This window comes from Muscardinus avellanarius (genome assembly GCF_963383645.1).
Source record: "Muscardinus avellanarius genome assembly, chromosome: 1".
Classification (NCBI taxonomy): Eukaryota; Metazoa; Chordata; class Mammalia; order Rodentia; family Gliridae; genus Muscardinus; species Muscardinus avellanarius.
In genome coordinates this window covers 178,599,311-178,624,107 of record NC_137786.1, presented here as the reverse complement: position 1 = coordinate 178,624,107, position 24,797 = coordinate 178,599,311, and the positions used below count along the sequence as shown (strand labels likewise).

Here is a 24,797-nt window from a genome sequence, read left to right as displayed (position 1 = left end):
GGTTACTGTGGCCTCTGCATGGAAGGAGAAGGAAACCACATCCCCAGTTCAGCCCTCCACTACTTGTGTTCTCCAGGGAGGGCAGGGCCCTGGAAAAGGTAACGGTCAGCCCTTCCCATGACCAAGACCAACCCCTCCCCTGGCTCAAGGGAAGAACCGGGGCTCTGGAATCAGCTACGTCTGGAGTCCAGTCTTGGATCCTCACATATCATTTATAATATCTCTGAACATCAGTTTCTTCCTTGAAAAAACAAGATAATTTAGCTGGGTATGGTGGTGGACATTCGTAATTCCAGTACTTGGGAGACTAAGAAAGATTGCAGGTTCAAGGACAGCCTCAGCGAGCAGTGAAAACCTCATCAACCTAGCAAGGCCCTGTTTCAAAACAAAATGAAAAAATAGGGCTGGGGGAGAAGCTTAGAGACTGAACACTCCTGGGCTCAATCACTAGTCCCCCCACCAAAATGAGATACTTTATACCTTGCCAGGCTATTGTTATGATTAATGACAATGTCTGTTAGGACTTTCGCAGAGGTCTAGCACAAAGAATATACTGCATAAAAGCAAGTTCTTCTCATTTAGAACCTCATCAAGTGGGGGCAGAGTGTGAGGAGCTCCTCAGGGCAGGGCTGAGCTACGGGGTTACCATCTCATCAGCAACAACAACGCCACTGTGTTAAAGAACGGCCAAATCTGATGCACAGGAAGGAATGGAGCTGCTGGAACCAGAATGGCTCCTGGGGCTTGTGTGATCCAGCCCCTGTGCTTGTCACATGAAGTCCCTAAAGCTTAGAGATGGGCAGTGACTTGCTGAGGCCACAAGCCAGTCAGGAGCAGAGCTGCAGTAAAAAAATCACGCTCCCCTTGATGGCACCTCTGCCAAGGGCTGAATGTACACACCGGGGAGCAGTGAGTGATGGTCAGTCAGCCTCTGGGCCCTGCATTCCTACTGGGCATTGTTCCCAGTGCCTTCTGGTCCCTACCCCCATCCGGCCCAGGCTTTCACCTCATCAAACAGCTGCAGCATGATGGTGAGCACATCTGGATGAGCCTTGTCCACCTCGTCAAAGAGCACCACAGCATTGGGACACTGCTTCAACTTCTTGGTCAGCTGGCCACCCTCCTCATGGCCGATGTAGCCTGGTGGGGACCCAATAAACTTGGCCACCTGGTGGGAGGAAGGAAATCTGCTAGGAAGATCTTTCTGGGCTTTTCAGTCTGCAATATGGGCCAGCGTGGGAAAATGGTTTTATACACTAAGATTGACCGTCTCAACAAGAAGGGGCGGCTGTCTCTCTCCCAGTTTGGAGGGAATCCTGCCGTGATGGGAGCAGAAGGATCTTCTCTATGGTTATTCTTCAGAGCAAATCCTATGCAAAACTCATCAGTTACCCTGATGCACAAAAGTGCCCCAAGGACAAGTCTCATGGCTGCAGAAATCATCTGAGGTCCGAAGGCCCAAATGATAAGTCATACAGAACAGGAAGGTCACACTGGCAGCCCTCCGAGGACTCCCTCTCACCTCGTGTCGCTCCTGGAACTCAGACATGTCCAGCCTGATGAAGCCCTGTGTGGAAATAAGCAGGCATTGAGTCTGTGTGGGCCCCCGGGGGAGTGCCTCAACTGCCCTGGGCCTCAGGCTGCAGCGGCCTGAGACACCTATCACATCCTAGTGATACGGCTTCTGGTCCTTGCTTCCTTCTCTGCCCACTCACCCACATCATTCCCTCATTTTCCACCGTAATAAAGCCAGATCATGTCCCTGCCCTTTGTAATCTGATTCAGGTGTGCTTTCCTTCAGGCAATTGTCTGCGGGTCTCATTACCACACCGTCTACCGCTGCACACTTCCAGAGGGCGTCCTGTGTGTCAGATGCTGGAATTACAAAGCCAACAAGTCTTGGTCACTGTCCTGGAATAGCCCACCAAGTGGGGCGGGCAGATGTGGACCGAGTTGGTCACACCAGTGTGGCTGGTGATGAGATGGAGAGAAGGGCTCCAGAGAGCCCCTGACTGTGCAAGTCTGTGTGGCCTGTGTCTTTCTGTTTTACTTTTCTTCAGAACAGGATACATTGTTCTATTTATTTACATTTCTTCATTTTTCTGAAAAGATACCTATATTATAGCTTGCAACCCTTCTCTCTCCACCATTGGGCTCAGGGGTGATTTCCAAGGAAGTGGCCCCTGCAGGGAGGGCCACGGTTAGATCTGGGGGAAGAGACCTTCAAGTGTGATTTGAAGGGTAGCACAGGCAGAGGGCCCCTTCCCTTGCCATGAAGAGTGAACTGACTCTGGGAATTGGGAGGTTATTTACAGCCACCCCATCCATCCACCCAGACCAGATTCTCCTCCTGGCCAGTGCTCCTGAGGGCTAGGGATGGTGGGCTTGAACCTCAGATGAAGATAGCTATGTCTGGAATTCAGGGCCACATTCTGTCTCAGCTCCTGCTCAGAAATTCACTCAATTATGTTGTTTCAGTCCTGTCACTCTGCCTGAGATACAGGCTGGCAGGAAGGGCCCTGGCCAGGAGCCGGAGGGCTCATATTCCAGTTCTAGTTCTGCCCCTGCCTGTGAGGCCTGGGCCAGCCGCCTCACCTCTTGGAGCCACAGTTTCTTCCTGTGTAATACTGGCTCTTGCTCCTCCCCCAGCCTCATCAGGGGCCTGGGGGCCCAACTCTGAGAGGTGGGAAAGGGCTTACAGAGGCTCCGAAGGGCACCGGGCTGACACAGCTGTCAGTGCACAGTGGGAGCCAGCACGCACTTGCAGAGGATGGGAAGGCTGGAAGCAACGGGCTGAAGTCACCGAGCGTCTCTGATGGGCAACAGCTGGCTTCCACTGGCGCTTACCATGAGCCTGGCAGTTTTCTAAGCAAATCATAAAAGGCTTAAACATGGACAAGTCTGCAGATGCCATCACCATCCCCACTTTAAGATGTGGAAACTCACAGATCAGGCTAACTTGCCCAGGGCCCCACAAGCCTGGCCCCTGGCTCTGTCTGTGCTCGTAGGCAGTGCCCAGCTGCTCCTACCCCCCTCTGCCAGCAGCTGGGCTCTTGAAGGGATCTGAGCTTTGTGCTCAGAGGTCAGCATCCTAGGCTGCCATGGTCTAGACTCAAGTGCTTCCTATGGCCAGTGACCTGGCTTCACACCCTAGTTCTGAGGGTTACTGTTAACTTTGATCTGAGATTGCTTTTCTTGGCTGGAGTCATTTTCACTTTATATCATGTTAGCTTGGTGCTATCTACAAAATGAGGCAATTGCAAATTATAAGGACATCCACCATGTATCAAGTGCGTATTGTGTGCTAAGAATGATTTTAACATTTTAGTTCATTATCTCAACCTTCCTAGCCATCTAGTGGGCCAGGCATCATCACTGAGCTCATTTTACAGATGAGAAAGCCAATGTAAACAGAGGTCCTCCCCACTGCCACACAGTAGGCTGAGTTGAGGTCTAAGCCCGGGCAGCTGGACTCAATATTTGCTCCCAATCGCTTCCTTATACTGCTACTGTAATCGCAAGCTTTGGGCTCTATCCTACCTCATGATGACACCACAGAACACCATTAGGGTCTTTTGCAAAGATTATTAACTCTAGTAATCAAAGTTAACAAAGCTGCTTAATTTGGGAGAAATAGTAGGGAGGCTGAGAAAAAAAAGATAAGCTCACAAATAGATCTGATAAAAATATTATATAAATTACACACACACACACACACACACACACACACACACACACAGCCCTGTGAAGCAGCAAGGTCCAGCAGGTATTAGTCCTTTACAAAAGAGGAAGATGGGTACGGCTTGTAATCCCAGTACTTGGGAGGCTGAGACAGGAAGATCACAGGTTCAAGGCCAGACTCATCTACTTAGTGAGGCCCTCTGCAACTCAGTGAGACCCTGTTTCAAAATAAAGAATAAAAAATAGGGCTGGGGTGTAGCTCAGAGGTAGAATGCCCCTGGGTTCAATCCCTAGTACCAAAATGCGGAAACTAAGGATCACAGAACCAGAACTACAGTTCAAGCCAATGGACTCCCAGACCAGTGCTCCTTTCATTTCACGATGGGAGACAAATGAAAGGGAACTTCTGTTTGGTAAAAGCCCTTTTACACTGAGCTCCAAACCTGCAATTTTTCCTTTCTTTTTTTTTCTTTTTGCGGTGTTAGAAATGGAACTCAGGGCTTCACAAATGCTAGGCAGCCGTATCACTGAAGTACACTCCCAGCCCTTGCTTATTTAATTTTATTCTCCTGCCTTGGCCTCCGCAGCTGGGATTATAGGTGTGTACCACTGCCCTGAATGAAGCTGACACTTCTACAACATACCCCATGGAAGGATCAAGAACCTGGAGGCTTCAACCACACTGATTAGACAGCTTTAAGCCCATGACTTTCTTGGATTTTGAAGATAGGCCTCAAATATGCATGTCATATGGCCAGAACATGTCTGTTAAACATAATTTGTAATGAGGTGGCTCACAGGGCTTATACAGGTAGAAGCTTTATAAAGGGCTCACCTAGCCGGGCATGGTGACACACGCTTGTATTCCCCGCGCTTTGGAGGTGGAGACAGGAGGATCGTGCAGGTTCGAAGCCAACCGCGCTGGCTTAGGATACCCTATTTCCAAATTAAAAAGTATAAAATAGGTCTGGGAGGGTAGCCCAGAAGTAGAAGGGTTTCCTTGAACCCCAGTACCACCAAATAAATAAATAAATAAAAAATAAAAAAATAAAGGGCTCACCTATAGCATTAAAATAAAGGATGTCTTTTTTGTTTTTTTCCTGAGGCACTAGAGGTTGAACTGAGTGGCATCCTACCACTGAGCTCTATCCCCAGTTCTATTTTTTTTTTTGGTGGTACTGGGGATGGAATCTAGGGGCATTCTACCTCCAAGCTGCACCCCCAGCCCTATTTTTTATTCTTTATTTTTGAAACAGAGTCTCACTGAGATGCAGAGGGCCTCACTAAGTAGTAGCTGAGGCTGCCCATGAACCCAGATTCTCCTATCTCAACCTCCCGAATGCTGGGATTACAAGCGTGCACCACCATGCCCAGCCTATCTTTTTTATTCTTTATAGGGCCTCACTAAGTTGCGAAGGACCTCATTAAGTAAGTGAGCTTGGCTGCTAACCAGTGATCCTCCTGTCTCAGTCTTTCAAGTACTGGGATTACAAGCATGCCCCACCACACCTGGTTAATAAAGGCTTTTATTTTTTCAGTACTGGGAATGGAACCCAGGGGTGTTCTACCTCCAAGCTACACCTCTATCCTTATTTGTTATTCTTTATTTTGAAACAGGGTCTCACTGAGTTGCAAAGAGCCTAAGTAGCTGAGGCTGGCTGCCAACTGCGATCCTCCTGTCTCAGCCTCCCGAATGCTGGGATTACAAGCGTGTGCCGCCTCGCCCGGCTAAGGATGTTTTAATTGGGCTTTTCACACCTCTCATTTCCTTATGTGAAATGGGGACAAACTGACAAGTTTACAACCTAGTCTCCTAGAGCAGCTGAGAACAGTGGTACTGAGAGAAGAGTTGAAGACTGGATTCCCTTAACAGGTGCAACCTTGGACAATCCTCGTGATGCTATTGGGCCTCGGTTTCCTCACCTGAAAATTGGGTCTGAGTTAGCATCTGTGCTATGTTCCTCAAAAGATCAAATAAGAGAGTGGTAGACATCACTGCTGTGGAGAAGATGGAGCGATGAATACATGAGTGCCCAGGGAGCAGCAGCCACTGCGCTGGAGCCTGAGCCAGCTGTTTCTGATGTTTCATGTGGTGTCCCCCACCTCCTTACACAGGACTTGACAGCTTATCCACAGGCAAGAGAACTGAGACTTTATGGGGGTGAGGAACCTGCCTGGAGCCAGGAGAAAGTAGACGAACTAGAACTTGAGTGAAGGAAGGGCTGGCTCCAGAGGTGTGCCTACAGAAGTAGTCTGCTGCCTCCAACAGTGGTGATGGCGTTACCTCTCTAAAGGACACCATCATCCCGCCAGGAGGACACCTGGGCTGAGGTCAGTCTGGCTCCTGCTTAGACGCACCAACTAAAAAAACACTTGCATCATCAGTCTTTTAACGACCCCGGCTCCTTTCTCCACTAGCAAGTCAGCGGATACTTTCCTTCTACTTCCACCGTGTATGAAGATGTATTAAGATAGCTTGGATAAGGAGATTATAATTTGTAATTAAATATTAACCTTTCTGACAGTATTAAAATTAAACCACTTGGAATTCTTCATCCTTAATCAGGTGGTTCCTGCCCGTAACTGCATCTGCCCTAATAGTCTCGCTAGTTTATGGCCCTTTCCAGAGTGCTAATTGTTTCAATCGCTGCCAACCTGATAAATTGTTTTAAAAATGCTATTTTGGTTGGCGCATATTAGCATGCCACGTACTGCTTGCTTCTTGCCTGCCTGTCCAGTGGGTCTGCTGCCGGTTTGGTTGAGGCAGAGCAAACATACTGGCAAAGCCAGGGGCTCCTAGGCAAAAAGAGCTCGGGAGGACATAGCCTGAGCTACCTTGTTTCTCTGGCTGCCAGGTTCTCAGGGAGGTGGCAAAAGGACAGGTAGGCCACACGTGGAGCAGGAATGTAGGGATCCGCCACTGGCTGGCAAAGGCCTGATCAATTCCTTATCACCTCGGTCGGGAGACATCCCAGAGAATCTAGGCAAGCGCACGGCGTCCTGGGCAATCTCCAGCAGCAGGGGACCTTGGCCTCAATGCTAGGAAGGCTGGTGGGACAGTTTACCTTTGGTTAGAGCTTTACATTCTTTCCAAGGACTGCTCTCTCCAGAGAACTTCCTGTCAGTCTAGACAGGTGAACTGAACAGCCTTGGGATGCCGAGTGCGAGCAAATAGGGTTAAGGGAGGTCCTTTCCTGTGGTGGATCGAGGGCTCAGGCCATGGGAGGGAACACTAGAAGCAGCCCACGCATAGGGCACAGGAAACCAGGCTTAAACACTTGTGCAGGATGGAGAGAAGCAACAGGTATCGCCTTATTCCGACTTGCTTTCTCCGACAGCCGAGAGTCCCTTTAGTGTAGCCCTGACTGCCGTGAGGCTCCTCCGGGAGGGAAGGTGCCCTCACAAATACGGCTTAGTGCCACCCAGCATGCCTGGCAGTGCGTTGTGTGGATGAATCTCATCTGGTTTCCCCAGGACCCCTGAGAGTGAGGTAGGTAGAGGATTAGCATTCCCATTTCACAGTTGAAGCAACTAAGGCACAAAGAGGTTGGATAACCTCCCTGGATTCCTGGAGCAGCCGCTAGAGCTGAGACTTGCTCCCAGGGCCCATCCTTCTGATTGGCTGCTACCAGATTCAGAGAGCCTTGGAGTCTGGATAGGTCTTCATGGTGGCAGATCAGGCCTGGGTCCCAGCCCTTACCTTTTTGGCATCTTTGTGCATGTATTTGGCTGTCTGCTTGGCCAGTTCTGTTTTTCCTAGTAAGAGAACACAGAAGAGTTAGGTTAGGCCTGGATAATTAGAAATGTATGGATTCTGGAAAGCATGTATTTTATGGGTGGGAATGCTGAGGCTCAGAGGTTCTCCTAAAGTCACTTAGGCCAGAATCAAAGTCTGCATTGTACCTTAATTTTTCTGTGGATGGTACTGAGGCTCTTTCTCTGTAGCAGCACCCCAACAGTGGGTGCTGACTAATCCACAGCCAACTTGTCCTCTGGTGTCCAGAATAATCTGACCTCTCCTGGGAATGCCTAAACTTCCTGGCTCACATCTCTCCTGACCCCATGGTCCTGCCATTCAGTCAAGTCCTGGAACCACATGCCAAGGAACGGCTGAGAGGGATGAAGAGGATTTCTTACTGGTGTCACACTCCTTCTTTGTGATATAAATAAATAATGCCAAAGTGGTGGCTCTGAAGGGTCATTTGGAATGATGACTGAGTGTCACAGAAGGTCTGTAGTACCATGGTCAGGGTGGTAACCTTCTGGATCCTGCATCTGAGGGAGAGCTAGGTCCATGAAGGTGCTGGGAGGAGACGAGAAGCAATGAAACCATGGAACGCTCATCAAGACAAAGTGGGCGGAGGGGAGGACAGGGAGCGAGGGGCTGAGAATGCCTCAGACAATGCAACCCGACTGGGGCTTTCGTTAGCTTCCTAAAGCTAGTCTGCCCTGCATGTGGTGGCTGGGCTCAGCAGAGGAGGTGATTCAGCTGTTCCCAGAAGGGAGCCCCAGGGGATGCAGAGCGCCTAGGCCAGGGCTATGGCCTTGAGGGCCTGGTCCTCCGGCTGACTTAGTCTTTGCACCACGACTTCCTGGGGCAGGGCATGATTCCAGCTGTTCTTATAACATGGTAGATGATTAAAAAGTCTGGAGTCCCCTTTCTTGGTGGCTCTAATTTGGAGCAGCTGCTTCTGGGTTTGGGACTCAGGTGGATGGTATGACCCCTGGTGGGGCTCTCTGGCTCAGGCCAGGTACTACCCCAGCTCTCCCTCCCCACTGGCTATCTGCTCCCGAGTACCTATTCCAGATGATCCCAAGAAGAGGAAGACCAGAGGGTGTTCTTCGTCGTACCAGCCATTCTCCTTCCTCCGGATCGCTATGGCCAAACACACAAGACAGGGGGACGGGAGGGAGGCAGATAAATCAATGACACAAAAGGCAGGATAATTATCACTAAGTATACAATATGTTTTACTGCTCTGCGCCCACTCAAAGTCCTCACTACCATTAGTGCTACCTAATCTGATTAGCTGGCAAGGCCCCTAGAGACACCTAATCAGGTTAGCATGGATTTGGAAAGCTGCCCAGAGCAGATTTCGGATAAAGTTTTCCAGGATGAGCACTCAGCGTTGCCAGGGAAACTGAAAGGCGGGTGGATGGTGAATGGAGGTGAAGGGGGTGGGGGACGGAGAATTTGAGAGGAACTTAAGCTGTTGCTGGTTATCCTTCTATTCACCTACGCAAATGGGGGAGCCAGAAGCCCATAGAGGCCTTGGGGGACTGGGTGTGCACTCTGGGCTCTTTCTCATTTGGGGAAACCAAGGTCTGGTCTGCTATCTGGATTAGGAAGTAGAAAAATGGCCAGTTGCATTTTCTGGAAGCCAATCAGAAGTGTGAGCTGGGGGCATGGAAAGGGCTAGCCACTCCAGCAGGGTGGGGTAGGGAGCAGAACAGGTCTGTGCAAGATTCCCCTGGATCCAGCTCTGCTGGAGCAGGAAGCTCTGGCCTCTGCTCCTCAGGAAGAAGTGTGCAATCCGGGGCTGTGCAGTAAAGGTGAGGCAAGAAGGCTCAGCTATGACATGGGGGATTGGGCTCAGACGCACTGATGAAATAGAATCAGGGAGCGGAATGAGGCAGAACCTTAAGAGTCATTTATTAAGCATGTTATATTTGAAACACAATTGGAAAATCCACCAACACCGCATTTACTTAAGACCCACAACAACACTCTGAGGGGAAGTATTCTCAATTCCACTATACTGAAGAGAAACGGAGGCAACAGACAACAAGTCTTGCCCAAGCCACACAACTAATAAATGGTAGAGTTGCTTCCTTCTCTAAACCTGCCTGCTTAAAAAAATCATATAAGGCTGCTCTAAAAAGTGAATATCAATTTGGGTTGCATTAATGGAAACATGGCAGTCAGGAGCAGGAAGCGGACAGAGCACTGTGTAATGTCAAGGTCTGTCTGCAGATGGAAGAGCATGTCTGGTCTGGTCCCCAGAGTGTCAGGGGAAATTAGCAAAGGAATATATGCCAGAGGACAAGGCCTGGAAACTTAGTCAACCAAGAAAGAGTTGGCGGTTTTAGGGATGTGTCTGCTAGTCTTGAGAAGCCAGGCACCTAATCGCTATACTATATGGCTTATGGCTAGATTTCTTTTCTTTCTTTCTCTCTCTCTCTTTCTCTCTCTTATGGTATTATGGATTGAACCCAAGAGGATTCTACCTCTGAGCTATACCTCCAGCTCTTTTTAATAAATTTTTGTACTAGGGATTGAACACAGGGGCATTCTACCTCTCAGTTACACCCCCAGACCGATTTTATTATTATTATTTGTATTTGGAAACAGGGTTTCAGTTGTGGAGGGCCTCATTAAATTGCTGAGGCTGCCACAACCTGTGATTTTCCTGTCTCAGCCTCCTAAGTACTGGGATCACAGGCATGCACCACCACACCAGGCTATGTTTTTTGTTTTGAAACAGGGTCTTGCTAGGTTGCTGAGGCTGTCCTCAAACCTGAGACCCTCCTGCCTCAGCCTCCCGAGTACCAGGATTAAACGCATGCGCCACCACAGGCTCTTTCTCTCCACTTATGGCCTCAGGAGAAACATGGAAACTACCTCACGGACTTTGTTTTTTTTTTTTTTTTTTTTTTTTGGTGGTCCTGGGGTGGAACCCAGAGGCTTTCTACCTCCAGGCTAGACTCCCAGACCTTTTTTTTAAAATATATATATTTTATTTGGGAACAGGGCCTCACTAAGTTGCTGAGAGCCTCAATAAGTAGCTGAGGCTGGCTTCGAACCCGTGTGATCCTCCTGTCTCAGGTCCCAAGCACAGGGATTACAAGTGTGCGCCACCATGCCCGGCTCAACCTCACGGACTTTGGATAAGCCACTTCTGCCTGCCCCAGAAATGCTCCCTGAGAACCCTGGGAGGACTGGCAAGTTCATTCAGTCCACCTCCCTGGGCTAGAAGCCAGATCTTCTCTAACTAAATGGCCCAGGTTTTCTGAAAGGGTTGGTATGAAGAGAACTCACAGACCTCATCGGTACCTGAACGTGGGATGAAGCGAGAACAGTCCCAGTCTGGTTGGGGAGGAGTCCCTGGTGCTCCAAAAGAAACACAGGTACTGTGGTGAGGGTACTTGGAGAAAGCTGAAGTATTCAAATGACAAAAACTAGCTGGGCATGGTAGCACACACTTTTAATCCTGGTACTTGGGAGCCTGAGGCAGGAAGATTGCAGGTTCGTGGCCAGTCTCACCTACTTAGTGAGGCTTTCTGTAACTTAGACCCTATGTTGAAATAAAGAATAAAAAATCGGGCTGGGGATGTAGCTTGGAGGTAGAATGCCCCTGAGTTCAATCCCCAGCAACACACACACACACACACACACACACACACACACACACGCTAGACTTTTGTGAATATTATGTGTGAACATAGGCATATGTGTGCTCCGGCAGGACTAAGAGGAGGGTCGCCCAGAAGGAGTCACATTCTTCCAAAAGAAGGCTAAATTGAGACTCTAGGTTGGAAGGAGGCTAAGTATGAACTGGGTTCAGGCTTCATGGGATACCCAGGGAGGCAAAAGTACCTAGACATCACTCATGTGGCTGGGGTTGGGGGTTCTCCAGGTTTGCATGTACATGAGGTTCTGCTCTGGGATTTTTTTTTTTCTTTTTTTGGCATTGGGGATTGAACCCAGGAACATTCTACCTCTGAGCTATACCCCAACTCTATTTTTTTTTTATTTTTACTTTTTGAAACAGGGTCTCACTAAGTTGCTATTGACCATGAACCTGTGATTCCCCTGTCTCAGGCTCCCAAATACTGGGATTATAGGCATGTGCCACCGTGCCCAGCATGCGTGTGTGTTTGTGTGTGTGTGCACACACAGGACTAGGGATTGAATCCAGGGGCGCTTTATCATTGAGATACACCCCTAGTCATTTTTTTCTTTTTGAGACAATGTCTCATAAATTGCTGAGGCTGGCCTTAATTTACGATTCTCCTTAGCCTCCCAAATCTGGGATTACAGGCGTCCATCACTGTGCCTGGCTCTTTTTGTTTTCAGGATAGTATCCTAGCCCATCAAGAGCTGAACACGACTGGGTTGTGCAGTATAAAAAACACCACAGAGAATGTGGAATTAAATTATGCCTGGGGCCATCTTTCCCCCTTCTCTTCTAATAATGCACCTGGGAGAGAGCTCTTTATAATGCCACACAGACTCCACTGCACAGCTGTCCCCGGTCAATTCTGAAAGACCTAGGGCACGAGTCTGGGATAGGCTTGATCTGGACTCCCCCCATGAAACAGGTGAAATGCCAACCATTAAACAATTACAACCCTGGATATTTCTAATAATATCTTAAGAGAAAAACGGCCAAGCAGATGGATCCCGACAGAATGAAAAATAGAAGCAGCTAGAAAGGGCTGGGGAAGGTGAGCCCCAGGGTGCTCAGGTTGGCAGGGGTGGATGAGAACCGAGGCTATGGAGAAGGGTAGAGGCTGGGACAGATGGAGACCTGGATGGGCCCACGTGGACGTGGTCATAAGCACTAGCACTCTCACTGTGGACCAAAAAATGTGCAGGTTACGCTGCCAGCACTTTACAGTCTATAAAGAACCACTGTAGACATAAGTTTATATCAGTCTCATTATGACAGTATAAAACAAGTAGGGAAGGAACCTGACTCCCATCTTACAGATGAGAAAATACTTATGAGAAGTCAGGCAGTAAGTGAAGGTGCTGGGCTTTAACTCCTCCCTGGCTTTCTGCTGCCATGGCACCTCCTCATCCCTAGCCGTACCTCCAGGTGTTCCCTTTGCAATCTTCCAATCTGGCCCATGCAGCCAGTCCACACACAGCCTCAGAGACCCTGATCCTGTCTCCACTACTGCTCTTGGGCTCAAGATGGTGTCAGAGCCTTCTGCATGGATAGCTCAACCCCTTTTCTGGCTGGTCTAATCTCTGCAAGCTCTGACCACACTTCTTCACATGTTGGGCCAATGCCTGCCCTGCTTATATCCTGCCCCTTTCCAGACATCTGCACTTAGTTACATCTGTCACTACTGGACCATGTGAAAACTCACCTGCAGCCACTCTTTCCCATTAAGTCCATCACAGCACATGTGCCTCATTAATTCATGGGCTGTACTCTCTGGTACATGTTCATTTACAGACTGGTACAGTGGACAGAGTAGAAGTTAAAGAAACTAGCTCAGGGTCCTGCTCTGCCACTTACTGACTGACTCTGAGTAAGATATATACTCAGTTAGGGTCGGGCGTGGTGGCGCACGCTTATAATCCCCATGCTTGGGAGGCGGAGACAGGAGGATCGCGCAGGTTCGAAGCCAGCCGCACGTGCTGGCTTAGGAGACCCTGTTTCCAAATAAAAAAGTATAAAAAATAGGTCTGGGAGTGTAGCCCGGGGGTAGAAGGGCTTCCAGGAACCCCAGTACCACCACCACCAAAAAAAAAAAAAAAAAAAAAAAAAAAAAAAAAAGAAATGGAACACAGCACATCTGCTGTGTCAACTCCACATAGAGATAAAATTAATGACGGGTTAAGAAAACACTCTGTAAGCTGTAAAAAGTAAGAATAAAAATAAGTAGCCGGGCGTGGTGGCGCACGCTTGTAATCCCCGCGCTTGGGAGGCAGGTTCGAAGCCAGCCGTGCGCTGGCTTAGGAGACCCTGTTTCCAAATGAAAATGTAAAAATAGGTCTGGGAGTGTAGCCCGGAGGTAGAAGGGCTTCCAGGAACCCCAGTACCACCACCACCACCAAAAAAAAAAAAAAAAAAAAAAGTAGAAGTTGTAGTGGGAGCACTGGTAGAAGTCATTAATCCTTTGAATAATCCCAAGTAGATATTATTTCCATTTTACACAGGAGAAAACCAGGGATCAAAGAGAAGCTTTGTATGGGGTTTCATTTGCCTGTGCCTTCAACCCAGAGGGAGAGGGTGCCCTCAATCTGTGTGTTCCATGGGAGTAGGTGCTGGGTGTTCTGATTCCTGGGACGCCTGAGACTAGCCCAAGACTGCTTTAATGCTTGCTGAATAAGCAAATTCTGATTTTTTTTGGCACTGGGATTGAACCCAGGGACATTCTATCTCTAAGCTACAATCCTGCCCCTTATTTTTATTTTGAAGCAGAGTCTCGCTAGATTGCTGAGGCTACCCTCAAACCTGCAACCCTCCTGTCTAAACCTCCCAAGTACTGGGGCTTTCTGGCTTAAGCAAATTAACTTTTGTTCTTTTTGAAATCATAGGGGGAAAAACAGATTCAACACCCATTTTACAGAAGAGAAGAGTGTAGCCTGGACCCAAGAGTCCCGGCACTCCAGGTGGTATCTGGTATCCGTGGATGAAGGCTTCCATTCTCCTCTGATACCTCTCCAGGGAGCCTTACACACTGTTCAGCCAAGAAGCTGTTACCAGGAGGTAGGGAACCCACAAAGAGGCCTAAAACAAGGCTTCTGTCTTTGAGGAAATGCTCCTATGAAACTATGAGTTCCAAATGGCGATGGATGCGTTGGGAGAAGTATAGGAGGGCCGTTTATGCTTGGCTGATGTTGTGCCTGAAAGATGAGGGGGAGACTGCCAGGCGGCTGGGTAGGCAGAATATTCCAGGAAGACACCACACCAAAGGGAGGAAAGGTCTCCTCCTCCCACCCCAGGCCTTTGCCTCCATCCGGCTCAAGGTTCTGGGGCAGTCTGGTTGGGCTGACTCATTTTTCTTGATAAATTCTAATGATCTAGCTTTTTTTTTTTTTTAAACCATAACTTGGGAATATAATTGCTTTAAGCTGCAGCATCTCCCAGGGGAAGTAGCCCTTCAGAAGGACTCTCATGGAGGAGAGTTACCTCAATGGCTATGAGCAGTGTTAAAATGGGCTCAGACTTCACTCACTTGAGTTCAATCTCTTTACACTCAATGTGTCCAACTTCAGAAAACAACTTTAAGGAAGACACATGAACACTGAAAACGCCATGTGCTGAGCATGGTGACAAGGGAAGACCATGAAAAGACTGAATTCAGGGCAGGAGGTTGGGGATCCGGCGAAAGGCCCGTGTCTTGGGTGTGCTGAGAGCAGAGTCTTGCAGAAGGGCAGAGCAGCTCAGGTGACGAGAAGAACGGAGCCCAGGCAGGCAGCTGAAGTGGCATGGCGTGGCCATGGAGCTGCGAGCGGTTCTGTAACTCAGGGATGACCTGGATGCATTTCTCACATCGACACCAGTCCCCAAAGAAGGGCCCAGAAAGGTGCAGGGCTTGGAAAATTTATACTTTTAGATTAGTCAATGGGGGAAAAAAAAGGATGGTGTGCAACATGCTGATGCTGAGGTTTTGTTGACAGACCGGCACTGATGATTCCAGAGGGCAGTGGAGGCAGAAGAGCTTGCCCAAGGGAGCACAGGGGGTCCAGAGGGCCACCTGGGATTAGGCGGAATGGCCATTAGGCATGGTCTCTGTTAGAAGCTCCAAGGATGTGTAAGTTGACCGCTGTCCATAGGTGGCTTCTTAGAGCAGGCATGGGAAATGGCCTGCCCATGCGAGGGGTAACAGGTCAAGTAGTTTTGACATAATTAATATCTCACTAGTGTTCCCTTCCCATTCTACTTGTGCGCTACCAGAGCACAGGTGTGGCAGCTTCTCTTCTTTCCTCAGAGCACATGGCAGAGGCTGATAAGGGGCCATAACATATAAATTAATGTCATCAACTGTTTAGCATCTACTCTGACCAGGGTGCTTGTGCCAGGAACTGGGAAGACATAAACAAGTTGTGATATCTGCCCCGGAGGAGCCTCAGGCCACACTGCTCCTGAACTGAGTTAGCCCAAGGAGAAACCGGCCAGTGTGTGGCAGCTGGGCTGGGGTGGTGGTGGAAGGGCCCAAGGACAAGGAGTCCGGCAGGCAGCGGTGACCAAAGCAGGCAGAGATCAGCGCAGCAGAACAGTGGAAAGCCACGAAAGGCCAGCAAGGTGCCCTCCAAGGTTTTGAACAAGGGAGAGGGAGTTGTTAGAATTGTGTTTCCCAAAGATCAGGCGGTGAGGAGAATGGATCCTAGGGGAAGACCAGTGAGAAGGCCACTGCCACAGTTCGGGTGGGAGCTGTGGATATCTGAGCAAGGGCAGGGGTATCAGGAACAGAGTGGGGAGGTCAGGCTTGAGAAGCATGTAAGAGGTAGAATGACAAAACTTGGTACCTGGGCTGTATCGGGTGAAGAGGGAGGAGATAAGAAAATGCCTGTTTCCATTCAGGAGACCAGTGAATGGTGGGCTAGTTCTGAATGTGCTTAACAGATAGCTGGTTGCCTTTTTGAGGAGGATGGGGGCTTAGAGGTATGGTGCTCTCAGGAGGTCTGCCTGACAGTGTGGGCATCTTCCCCTCTCCATGACTAACAGCACTCTGGATTCTGGAAGAAGCCTCATGTTCCATGCTGAGGCTCTGGTGTGTGGAATGCAGGTTGGCCCTGCTTTGGCTCTGGTGACCTAATGAGACCGGAGAGGCCACGGAGGCCTGGGCTGTGGGGCTGGTGCTTTATCTCCTCCATTTGTAAGGCGGTAACTGTGCGCCAGCCTTGCTAGAGGCCCTGCAGCTGGGGATCACACTGATAAATTCACTGTATTACTTTGCACAAATCAATATCCCAGCACTTACCAGGGGTTGATGTGACCGAAATTGGTTTCAGCCAATTCGTGAGGGTAATAAATGGCCATTTATCAAATCAATTCATTCTGCGGCACTTCTCTGGCTGCCCATCCTCATGGCACCCATGGGGTGCCAGGCTCCATCCAGCCAGTCCCTAGCACATATGTGACACTAGTCTAGGGGACCAGGGAGGCCTGGCCTGGCTTCTAGGTGCACCTCACTCTCCTGTACCTGCTCTGGTTCTGAGGTGTGGGGTGCTGCTTGCCCACCACAAGTTCTGACCTGAAGAGAGCTTCGTGCTTTGTCTGGGCATGCAGCTGCAACCATCAGACTACAGATCCCGTCAGTGATCCCAGAAGCCTCTGGGAGCTGGTCACAGGAAATGAACATGGCATTGAACATTATCAGTGTGATCTCAGCAGTAGGCTTCTCAGTGAGGCAGGTACACTGTCTTACAAATGGAGGCAAAAGGGCACCAGCCTAGCCAGGCGTGGTGGCGCACACTTGTAATCCCAGTACTTGGGAGGCTGAGACAGAAGGATCACAGTTTGCGAACAGCCTCAGCCACTTAGTGAGGCCCTCTGCAACTCAGTGAGACCCTGTTTCAAAATAAAGAATAAAAAACAGGGTTGGGGATAGAGCTTAGAGGTAGAATGCCCCTGGGTTCCATTCCCAGTACCGCCAAAAAAAAAAAAAAAAAAAAGGCACCAGCTCTGCACAAGTGGGCCCCAAAGACCACTTTTTTTTTTTTTTTTTTTTTTTTTAGGATCACCGGAGCCATAGTAAGTCAACTTATAAATCACAGGACAAGAAATCGGGCCTTCCTGGACAGCCATTTTACCACTGACCTGAGGCAGAGTTCAACAGACAGAATGAGAGGCCCTGGCTTCAACCTAGTAACACCCACACACCCACACCACACACAGGACCCAGTCTAAGACTGAACATCTTGAGGACAGAAACTAGGCTGTAGCTATTGCTCTGTGGCACAGATAGGAAGAAATACATATTTAGGGTCACACCATCCTAGACTTGGCACCCCACTACCAGAGGTGAGAAAACCAATGCTCAGAGAAACTGAGGAGGCTGAGGTGCACAGTGGGTGAGTGACAGACCCAGGCTGGCCTACCTCTTTCCATCTCAGTGCCCCACCAAAGCCTATCTCTGGGGAGCCTCACAGGTAAGGGCTAGAGGTGCTCACCAAGGGAGTCTGGTGAAAAGTAGGCAGGAAGGAGAAAGAAGATGGCCTGCAGGGTAATGGTAAGAAGCTGGGAGAACACTCCCAAGAGTGGCAGCAGTCCTGGCCCAAGTGGACATGAGATGCCACCAAGAGGTGCTCTGTTAGATCTGTCCCCAGGTAGTCAAGGCGGCTACCCTCCTCTCTCCAACCCATGAGAACTCCCAGTCTTTCCTCCCTCCTCAGACACAGACTTGGAAAAGGAGTCAGGGCTGCCACCTCTAAGGTGGCAGCTAGGGATAGATGCCCGCATCCACACTCCTAGGGGCAGCCTGGTGTGGTCTAGGCCCGAGTAGTGGGCCCTGTGTATTCACAACGGCTCTTCCCAGCTCCTGTGTGCCTGCAGGCTGCCTTTGGACCTTTGGCTGAGGAGACGGCTCTGGTTCATGGCTTCTTTTTTCTGATCATGGGGCCTGATCCTTGAGGGGCTCAGGTGGGGGACATGAGCCCCACTGGTGAATAAGAATTATTATCAGACTGGGCCCAGTGTGTCATGGGGTGGCTGCCATCATTTTTCAATTATTCTCCTAATTAGTATCCCATAGCTGACAAAGCGGCCCCAGAATGTTCCAGAGAGAAGCCCGGTGGCTCCTTTCCTCCGTGAGCAGAACCTTAGCAGTCACTGGGTTGCATCTAGTGGGACTAGATACTTGGACAGAAGAGTAAACAACATGTCATCAGGACTGGCCGAGACATCTCAGAACAGCGGGTTTTAAACTCCAGCTGAGCTCAGATCACTTGAAGGGCCTGTTAAGACAGATCTCAGTTTCTGATTCCTGGGAGGGGGTCCTGAGATAGGACTCCTAACTGCTGGGCCAGGAACCATGACTGAAGAACCACTGCCTTGGGGGGATCCCTTTGCCTCCACCTGGCATAAGAGTCCTCTTATGCCCCAACTCACCTGTCTGAAACTACCCCCAGGCAAGCACATGCCAGAGTCGGAGAACAAAGCGTGGGTACTGTCTTCAGCAGAGCTCTGGATGTCTATAACTGTCTAGTGGGCTTTACATGGGCAGCGGGGCCGTAGTATGGGAATAAGAGGGAAGAAGGAACTCCACAGTTGTTTGCATGTTTTCCCTAAAATAAGAGCAGCTGCCGAGGAACAGGTGTGAAGGGCTAGGGACACCCTGGGCTGCCATGCAGAAATATTATGTCCTTGTTGTAGGTCAGCTGCCACGCTACTAGTGAGGGACACGCTTTCAGCCATCTCTGCGTCTTGGGCATCCCATCTGAGAAATGGGGCATGGGGCTGGTGGACCAGATGAAGGTAAGAGTTAAACTCTGCACACAGGAAAGCATTCTTGAACAAATTATTCATGTGCCTTGTCTTAGCTTCCTTATCTGTAAAACTTCATGGCGCTGCTGTAAGGACTAAATGACACAAGACGGGCAAAGAGCTCCTAACAGTACTTGCACATAAACAGCACTCAGCAAGTGTTAATTTTACTATGAAGCGCGTCCCTCCAGCGTGGGGCAGCAGGATGTGCAGCTCACTGCAGCAGGTGCACTGCGCTGGCTGGCATACTCACCAGCACCCACGGTGGCGATGGCACTCTCCTGGCCAATGATGTGCTCTTTCAGTCGCTGCTCCAGGGGGAAGCGGCGACGCTCCTCAGCCTCACGCTTCCGCTGCTTCTCCTGGTACTGTGGGGAGAGAGGGCAAGTGGCTCAGAGGTACTGGGTTCAGTAGGACCCTAGTCTCACTCTATCCCCAGCTCAGGGGAAGCACAGGTGTGAGGATCTGGGCGTCCGGTGGTGCCACTTTGGCTCATGGCCACTGGAGTCTGGCCCAGTTCTTCCCATTCTCTCCTTGTCCATCCTGGGTGATGCTGCCAGAGGAAGAGAGCCACACCTTGCCTCCGGGCGCTCTGAGTCAGGAGCAGGCAAGACAGGGCCTCTTCATGATTCCAGAGCGTAAACGCCTACTTCACTCTGGAGTTGTACCTTTTACAAGAAACTCTGAGTCTATCATCTGTTTCAATTGTGGGCTCTGAGGGCAGGCTCTTTTACCCCTTGCTTACCATCAAAGGTCCTGGCACCGGGTGATATCTGGTGTTTATGAAACTGAGTTTGAAGACTTACAAAGAGGAATTAGCAGCTACCTGGGATGGTACAGAAATACAGAGAAGGGAAAGATACATAAAGATACATAAATGTGGAACATGTGGGAGGCTTTCTGAGAAATGGGGGGCTTGAGGAAGCAGGAGGACTGTCTAGAGGTTGGGCAGGGAGGGCTGAGGGAAAGCATATCTGGTGGAAGGGATCTCAGGCAAAAGGAAGCAGATCTTTCGACGGGGAAGGAATGACCAGCTCTTCAGGAGGCTCCTTCCCCTGGAGCCAGTGTGACACCAGCATCTTTCTAGAAAGAGCTGTCAAGGTAAAGCCCTGTCACAAAAGTTGTGGTTGCAGATTGCTCTTGTGGGCAGAGTGGATGAAAAATACCTGCTGCTTGGGCAGTGTTTTCCTGTTATGGTAGTGACCTTGACAGAAGTTAAAAAAAATAAATAGCAAACAATCCAATTTTGGCTGTTGCTATCAGTCTGTAACTGAAAGCTCCCATCAGTCCTGGGGTTTCATATGGAGCAATAATTCGGCACCGATCCCAGTGGAGCCACGCTTGCCGGCTGGAATCCAGAGTGTCACTGTGCAGCTCCCTCAGGCGCCACATACATCACCTGGCTCTGCCGACTCCAGCCATATATCTGCCTCTTCCTCCTCCCTGCCACCAGCTGGCTCAGCACTTGGGTCCACCAGGCTGGAGGCTCTGGTGGGGAGATGCACACGTCCTGGCTGGGATAGTACTGGCCTGTGGTTAGGCAGGCCTTTGAGGAGCCTAAAGGGGAGGCTGACTTGCTGGGTACATTTGCTCACCTCTGTAAGAGGCTGCCACGCGCCAGGCACTGTGCTCAGCACTTTATACACAGTGTCTATTTTATTTATTTATTTATTTATTTATTTATTTATTTATTTATACTGGGGACTGAACCCAGGGCATTCTTCCTCTAAGCTACACCTCCAGCCCTATTTTATATTTTATTTTGAGACAAGGTCTTGCTAAGTTGCAGAGGGCCTCATGAGGTTGCTGAGGCTGGCTGCGAACCTGGGATCCTTCTGTTTCAGCCTCCCAAGTTTAAGTGTCCCCACCAGGCCCAGCTAGAGTACCTCGTTTAATTCTTAGAGTTGTCCCCATCTGAAGTTGGTTCCTCTTTTGGCTCATGGTAAGGCAAGTTGCACGGCAGAAAAGAGCTTTGCTCTAGACAGACCTGAGCTCAAACCTGCCCTCAACCATTGGCTGGCTGGCTGGCCTTGGGAACTGAGTTCACCTCCCTAACCTTAGTTTCCTCTCTGCAACTCCGGAACAGTACTTACACCTACCTTGCAGGAGCCTGTGGGACGTTAGTAAGAAGTAAGGGAGTTAATGTATATTAAACACTTAAAGAGTCCGGCACATGGCAAATGTCTGTATGTATAAGTGGTGGCCCAAGTGAGTCAAATGGCTGCCATAGGACAGGACCTGGCCCTTATGAGGCCTTTGACAAATGTTATTTCCCTTTTACTTCACTGCCCTGGGTCAACTCCATCCCCACCAGATTCCTTTTAATTAATTCAATCATGTATCAAGTACATAGATAAAAAGAGGAGTTGCTCCTGCTTAAGCAGAAGCCTCCAGCTGAGTCTACAAGTGGCTCTGAGGCCCTCTCCTCTGGGAAGCTGGCCCTGCAGGTGTAGGATCAACACTTACCAGGTTCTGGAGACATCTCTCAAGCCTGAGGCAGCTTGTCTGCTGATAGTTCTGCCTCGAGGCACTTTATATCTACTGGTCTGTGGGGCCTCACAGAACATCTCTTGCCTTCTGCCCCAGGCAAAGCCTAACAGACTTTTTCTGTAGTCTTCTTCATGGGAACATTTCTATTTCCTGTATCTCTTCTACAGTGTCATGATTTTAGGTTGTCTTAGTATTCCTGTTATTTTCCTGGGTAAGAGGAAGCAGTCCTGGATTTTTATGGAGGTGAGCATGGGGGATGGTTTTACCATGAACAAAGTGGTTTCTCAGGTGCTTTCTAGATGGTCTTGCAAATGGCTCACGCTATGGCCAATACTTCTGAGCACATCCTGATTTCCCCAAGCCTGGAGCCTTAAATACGATGCCTGTTCAGAAAAACCTCTGAAAATGCTTCAGACTTCTTGATCAAAACATACAGGACACTGTGATTAAACTAGACCACAGGTTACCTTCTTACTCTCTTTTCCTAGTACTTAGCAAAGTTTTACTAAACACTGTGTATTGAATAAATGAATTACTATTACAGTTATGAAACCAGCTTGTGGAAAGCTAGTAGAAAGAAGAAACTAGTGCAGGAAAATACTTGGTTTCTGTGCATTCTATTTGGGAGAGAAAAGAAAGAAGGATGAGGAGTCTGGTAAGGCCTCCATAAATGTGGGCTACTACTGCTCCTGGCTCTTTGAGGAGATGGGAGGAAGCCACAGGAATGAGTTCAAAGCTCTGCTTTAGGGGCTTCCAGTTTTCCAGAAGAGAAGACAGGGCAGGTAACCCACCGTGCAGAAGCAGAGGCTGGACTGAGAGGAACTGTGAGGGGCTACTAGGAGAGCAGGAGTGGGAGTGATCATCTTCTTAATAAAAGCCATGTACGATTAACTTCAGAAGCTCTCACCTGGAGCTGGCAGCAACCAGCTTCCCAGGCTGCATCTTGACTGGATAATCACAGCCACTGGTTTCCATCAGTCTTGATTTAATATGGCACCCCTCCTGGCTGTGAGTGCATTTACAGGAAAGGGCTGGGAGGCCGAGCGAAGCCTAGCGGGGCTTGTTCCACTCAGAGGTGAGTGGCTGGGCTGCATGGCTGGGGGAGGGCTTCAGGGAGAAGGGATATGGCAGGCAACCTGGTAGTTGGGTATCTCTCAGGGCAGTGAGAGGGCAGATGGGTAGGGGTGGCAGGCAGGCAGAATAAGATCCTGGGCAAGAATGGGATAGGGAGGAGGAAAGAGGCCAAGCTGCAGTCTGCCTCTCCTGGGGAGGTTAGGCCTACACAGTCCACTTGCTCACAGACCATGCCTGAAATGACAGAGAGGATTGGTAGAGAGGTCAACATAGGGGCCTAGGAAGTAAGAGATGAGATTGGGGGTGGAAGCCCAGGGAGTCCAACAAGTAAGTCTGGGGGATGCAGAGTGGATGGGAACACAAGACTAGAGGATGAGAGAGGACCCCAAGAGAATGTCTATTATATTATAGACAAGAGAAAGACTATTAACTAGTCCATAAAGTAAGTATCCCTGTAGAGGAAGACCAGACACAAAGTAGGTATCAGTCTCATCAGACTTGGTAACGTGGGTCATTAGCCCAGATTCCATTCTCTTCTCTTCCTCCTTTTGTTGCTAGAGCCATATTCTTTTTTTTGTTTTTTGTTTTTTCTCCCGGTACTGGGGATTGAACAGAGGGGCCTTCTACCTTCAAGCTACACACCTCCAGTCCTATTTTTTATTCTTTATTTTATTTTTTGGTGGTATTGGGGTTCCTGGAAGCCCTTCTACCTCCGGGCTACACTCCCAGACCTATTTTGTACTTTTTTGTTTTTGGAAATAGGGTCTTTTAAGCCAGCACGGCTGACTTCGAACCTGCGTGATCTGCCTGTCTCAGCCTTCCAAGTGCGGGGATTACAAGTGTGTGCCACCACGCCTGGCTTATTCTTTATTTTGAAACAGGGTCTCACTAAGTTGCAGAGGGCCTCATTAAGTAGCTGAGGCTGGCCAAGAACCTGCGATCCTCCTGTCTCAGCCTCCCAAGTACTGGATTACAAGCATGTGCCACCACACCCAGCACTAGAGCCACATTTTTAAGATGTAAATTTGAACATATCACACCTCTGCAAATAGAGTGGACTATTCCAGAGGCAGACTGGTCAGAGAAAGTTAAGGGAGGCATGGAGTGGCGAAAGTGAGAAAGTGAGGATATATTCTCAATGCATCACATCATGGGTAACCGATACTGATTTATACTATAACTATTAAAAACATCTTTTAAACAGTATCTTCATCAGCTGCTGAAGCTGTCTTCAAACCTGTGATCCTCCTGTCTCAGCCTTCCAAGTACAGAAATTATAGGGATGTGCTACCATGCCTGTCTTAACCCATAACAATTGATGTTAACTTTCTTTCTGGCACTGGGGATGGGGATGCTATAACTTTTTTTTTTTTTTTACGGGTCTGGGGATGGAACCCAGGGGCATTCTACCTCCGAGCTACACACCCTGCCCTATTTTTTTTTTTTTTATTCTTTATTTTTAAACCAGGCCTCACTGAATTGCAGAGGGCTTCGCTAAGTAGCTGAGGCTGTCTGCAAACCGCGATCCTCCTGTCTCAGCCTTCCGAATGCTGGGATTACAAGTGTGTGCCACCACGCCCATCTGATGCTATAACTCTTGATGTTAATCTTTCTCTCTCTGTCTCCATCTCTCTCCGTCTCTCTCTTTTGTGATACTGGGATTAAACCCAGGGACATTCTACCTCTGAGTTACTGAGCCTGATTTTATTATTCTCTATTTTGAAACAGGGTCTCACTAAGTTGCAGAGGGTCTCACAAGTTGCTGAGGCCGGCTGTGAACCTGCGATCCTCCTGTCTCAGCCTCCCAAGTAGTGGGATTATAAGCATGTGCCACCACGCCTGGCTTGTTTTCTCTTTGCTTACCTCCAATCACCTTTCCCCACACCTCCAACCACCCTGTTTCTTTATCCTGTGAGTGCTCCTAAACACTGTCCTCAGAGAGGCAGATCTGGGGCTCCTGCCTCCTCACACTTGGCCGCCTTCTGAAGATACTTCTTCCTCTTGCTTCAGTGAGTGCCACACTGTGTGGTGGGCAGGGCAGGCCTGCATAGGTGGCGTTTCCGCTGGCCAACCCCAGTCTGAAGCTGAAGCACAGGCGTCTACAGAGGTCAGCGTCCTGGGGCAGCGCAGGATGGGGAGGATGCAGGATGGGGGTATCCAGTCTCCATGCAATTCTGATTTTTTTTTTGGTGGTACTGGGGATGGAACCCTTCTGCCTCCGGGCTACACTCCCAGACCTATTTTTATATTTTATTTGGAAACAGGGTCTCTTAAGCCAGTGCAGCTGGCTTCGAACCTGTGCGACCCTCCTGTGTCTGCCTCCCAAGCGTGGGGATTACAAGCGTGCAGATTACAAGCGTGCGCCACCACGCCTGGCTCAAT

At 49.4% G+C, this 24,797-nt stretch overlaps 1 protein-coding gene across 3 annotated transcripts in view; it reads right to left on the bottom strand.

Annotated features, from left to right (window-relative positions):
* Nucleotides 1-24,797, bottom strand: part of CLPB (ClpB family mitochondrial disaggregase) — a gene marked incomplete at both ends in the record, with an annotated part of 164,441 nt that overhangs the window by 6,803 nt on the left and 132,841 nt on the right. For all 3 annotated transcript variants that reach the window (XM_080695225.1, XM_080695224.1, XM_080695226.1), the window contains 5 exons: nucleotides 1,007-1,168; nucleotides 1,523-1,567; nucleotides 7,382-7,437; nucleotides 8,480-8,557; nucleotides 19,105-19,219. In XM_080695225.1, the coding sequence (XP_080551351.1) occupies nucleotides 1,007-1,168; nucleotides 1,523-1,567; nucleotides 7,382-7,437; nucleotides 8,480-8,557; nucleotides 19,105-19,219 (456 nt within the window). The remainder of the gene's footprint in view (nucleotides 1-1,006; nucleotides 1,169-1,522; nucleotides 1,568-7,381; nucleotides 7,438-8,479; nucleotides 8,558-19,104; nucleotides 19,220-24,797) is intronic.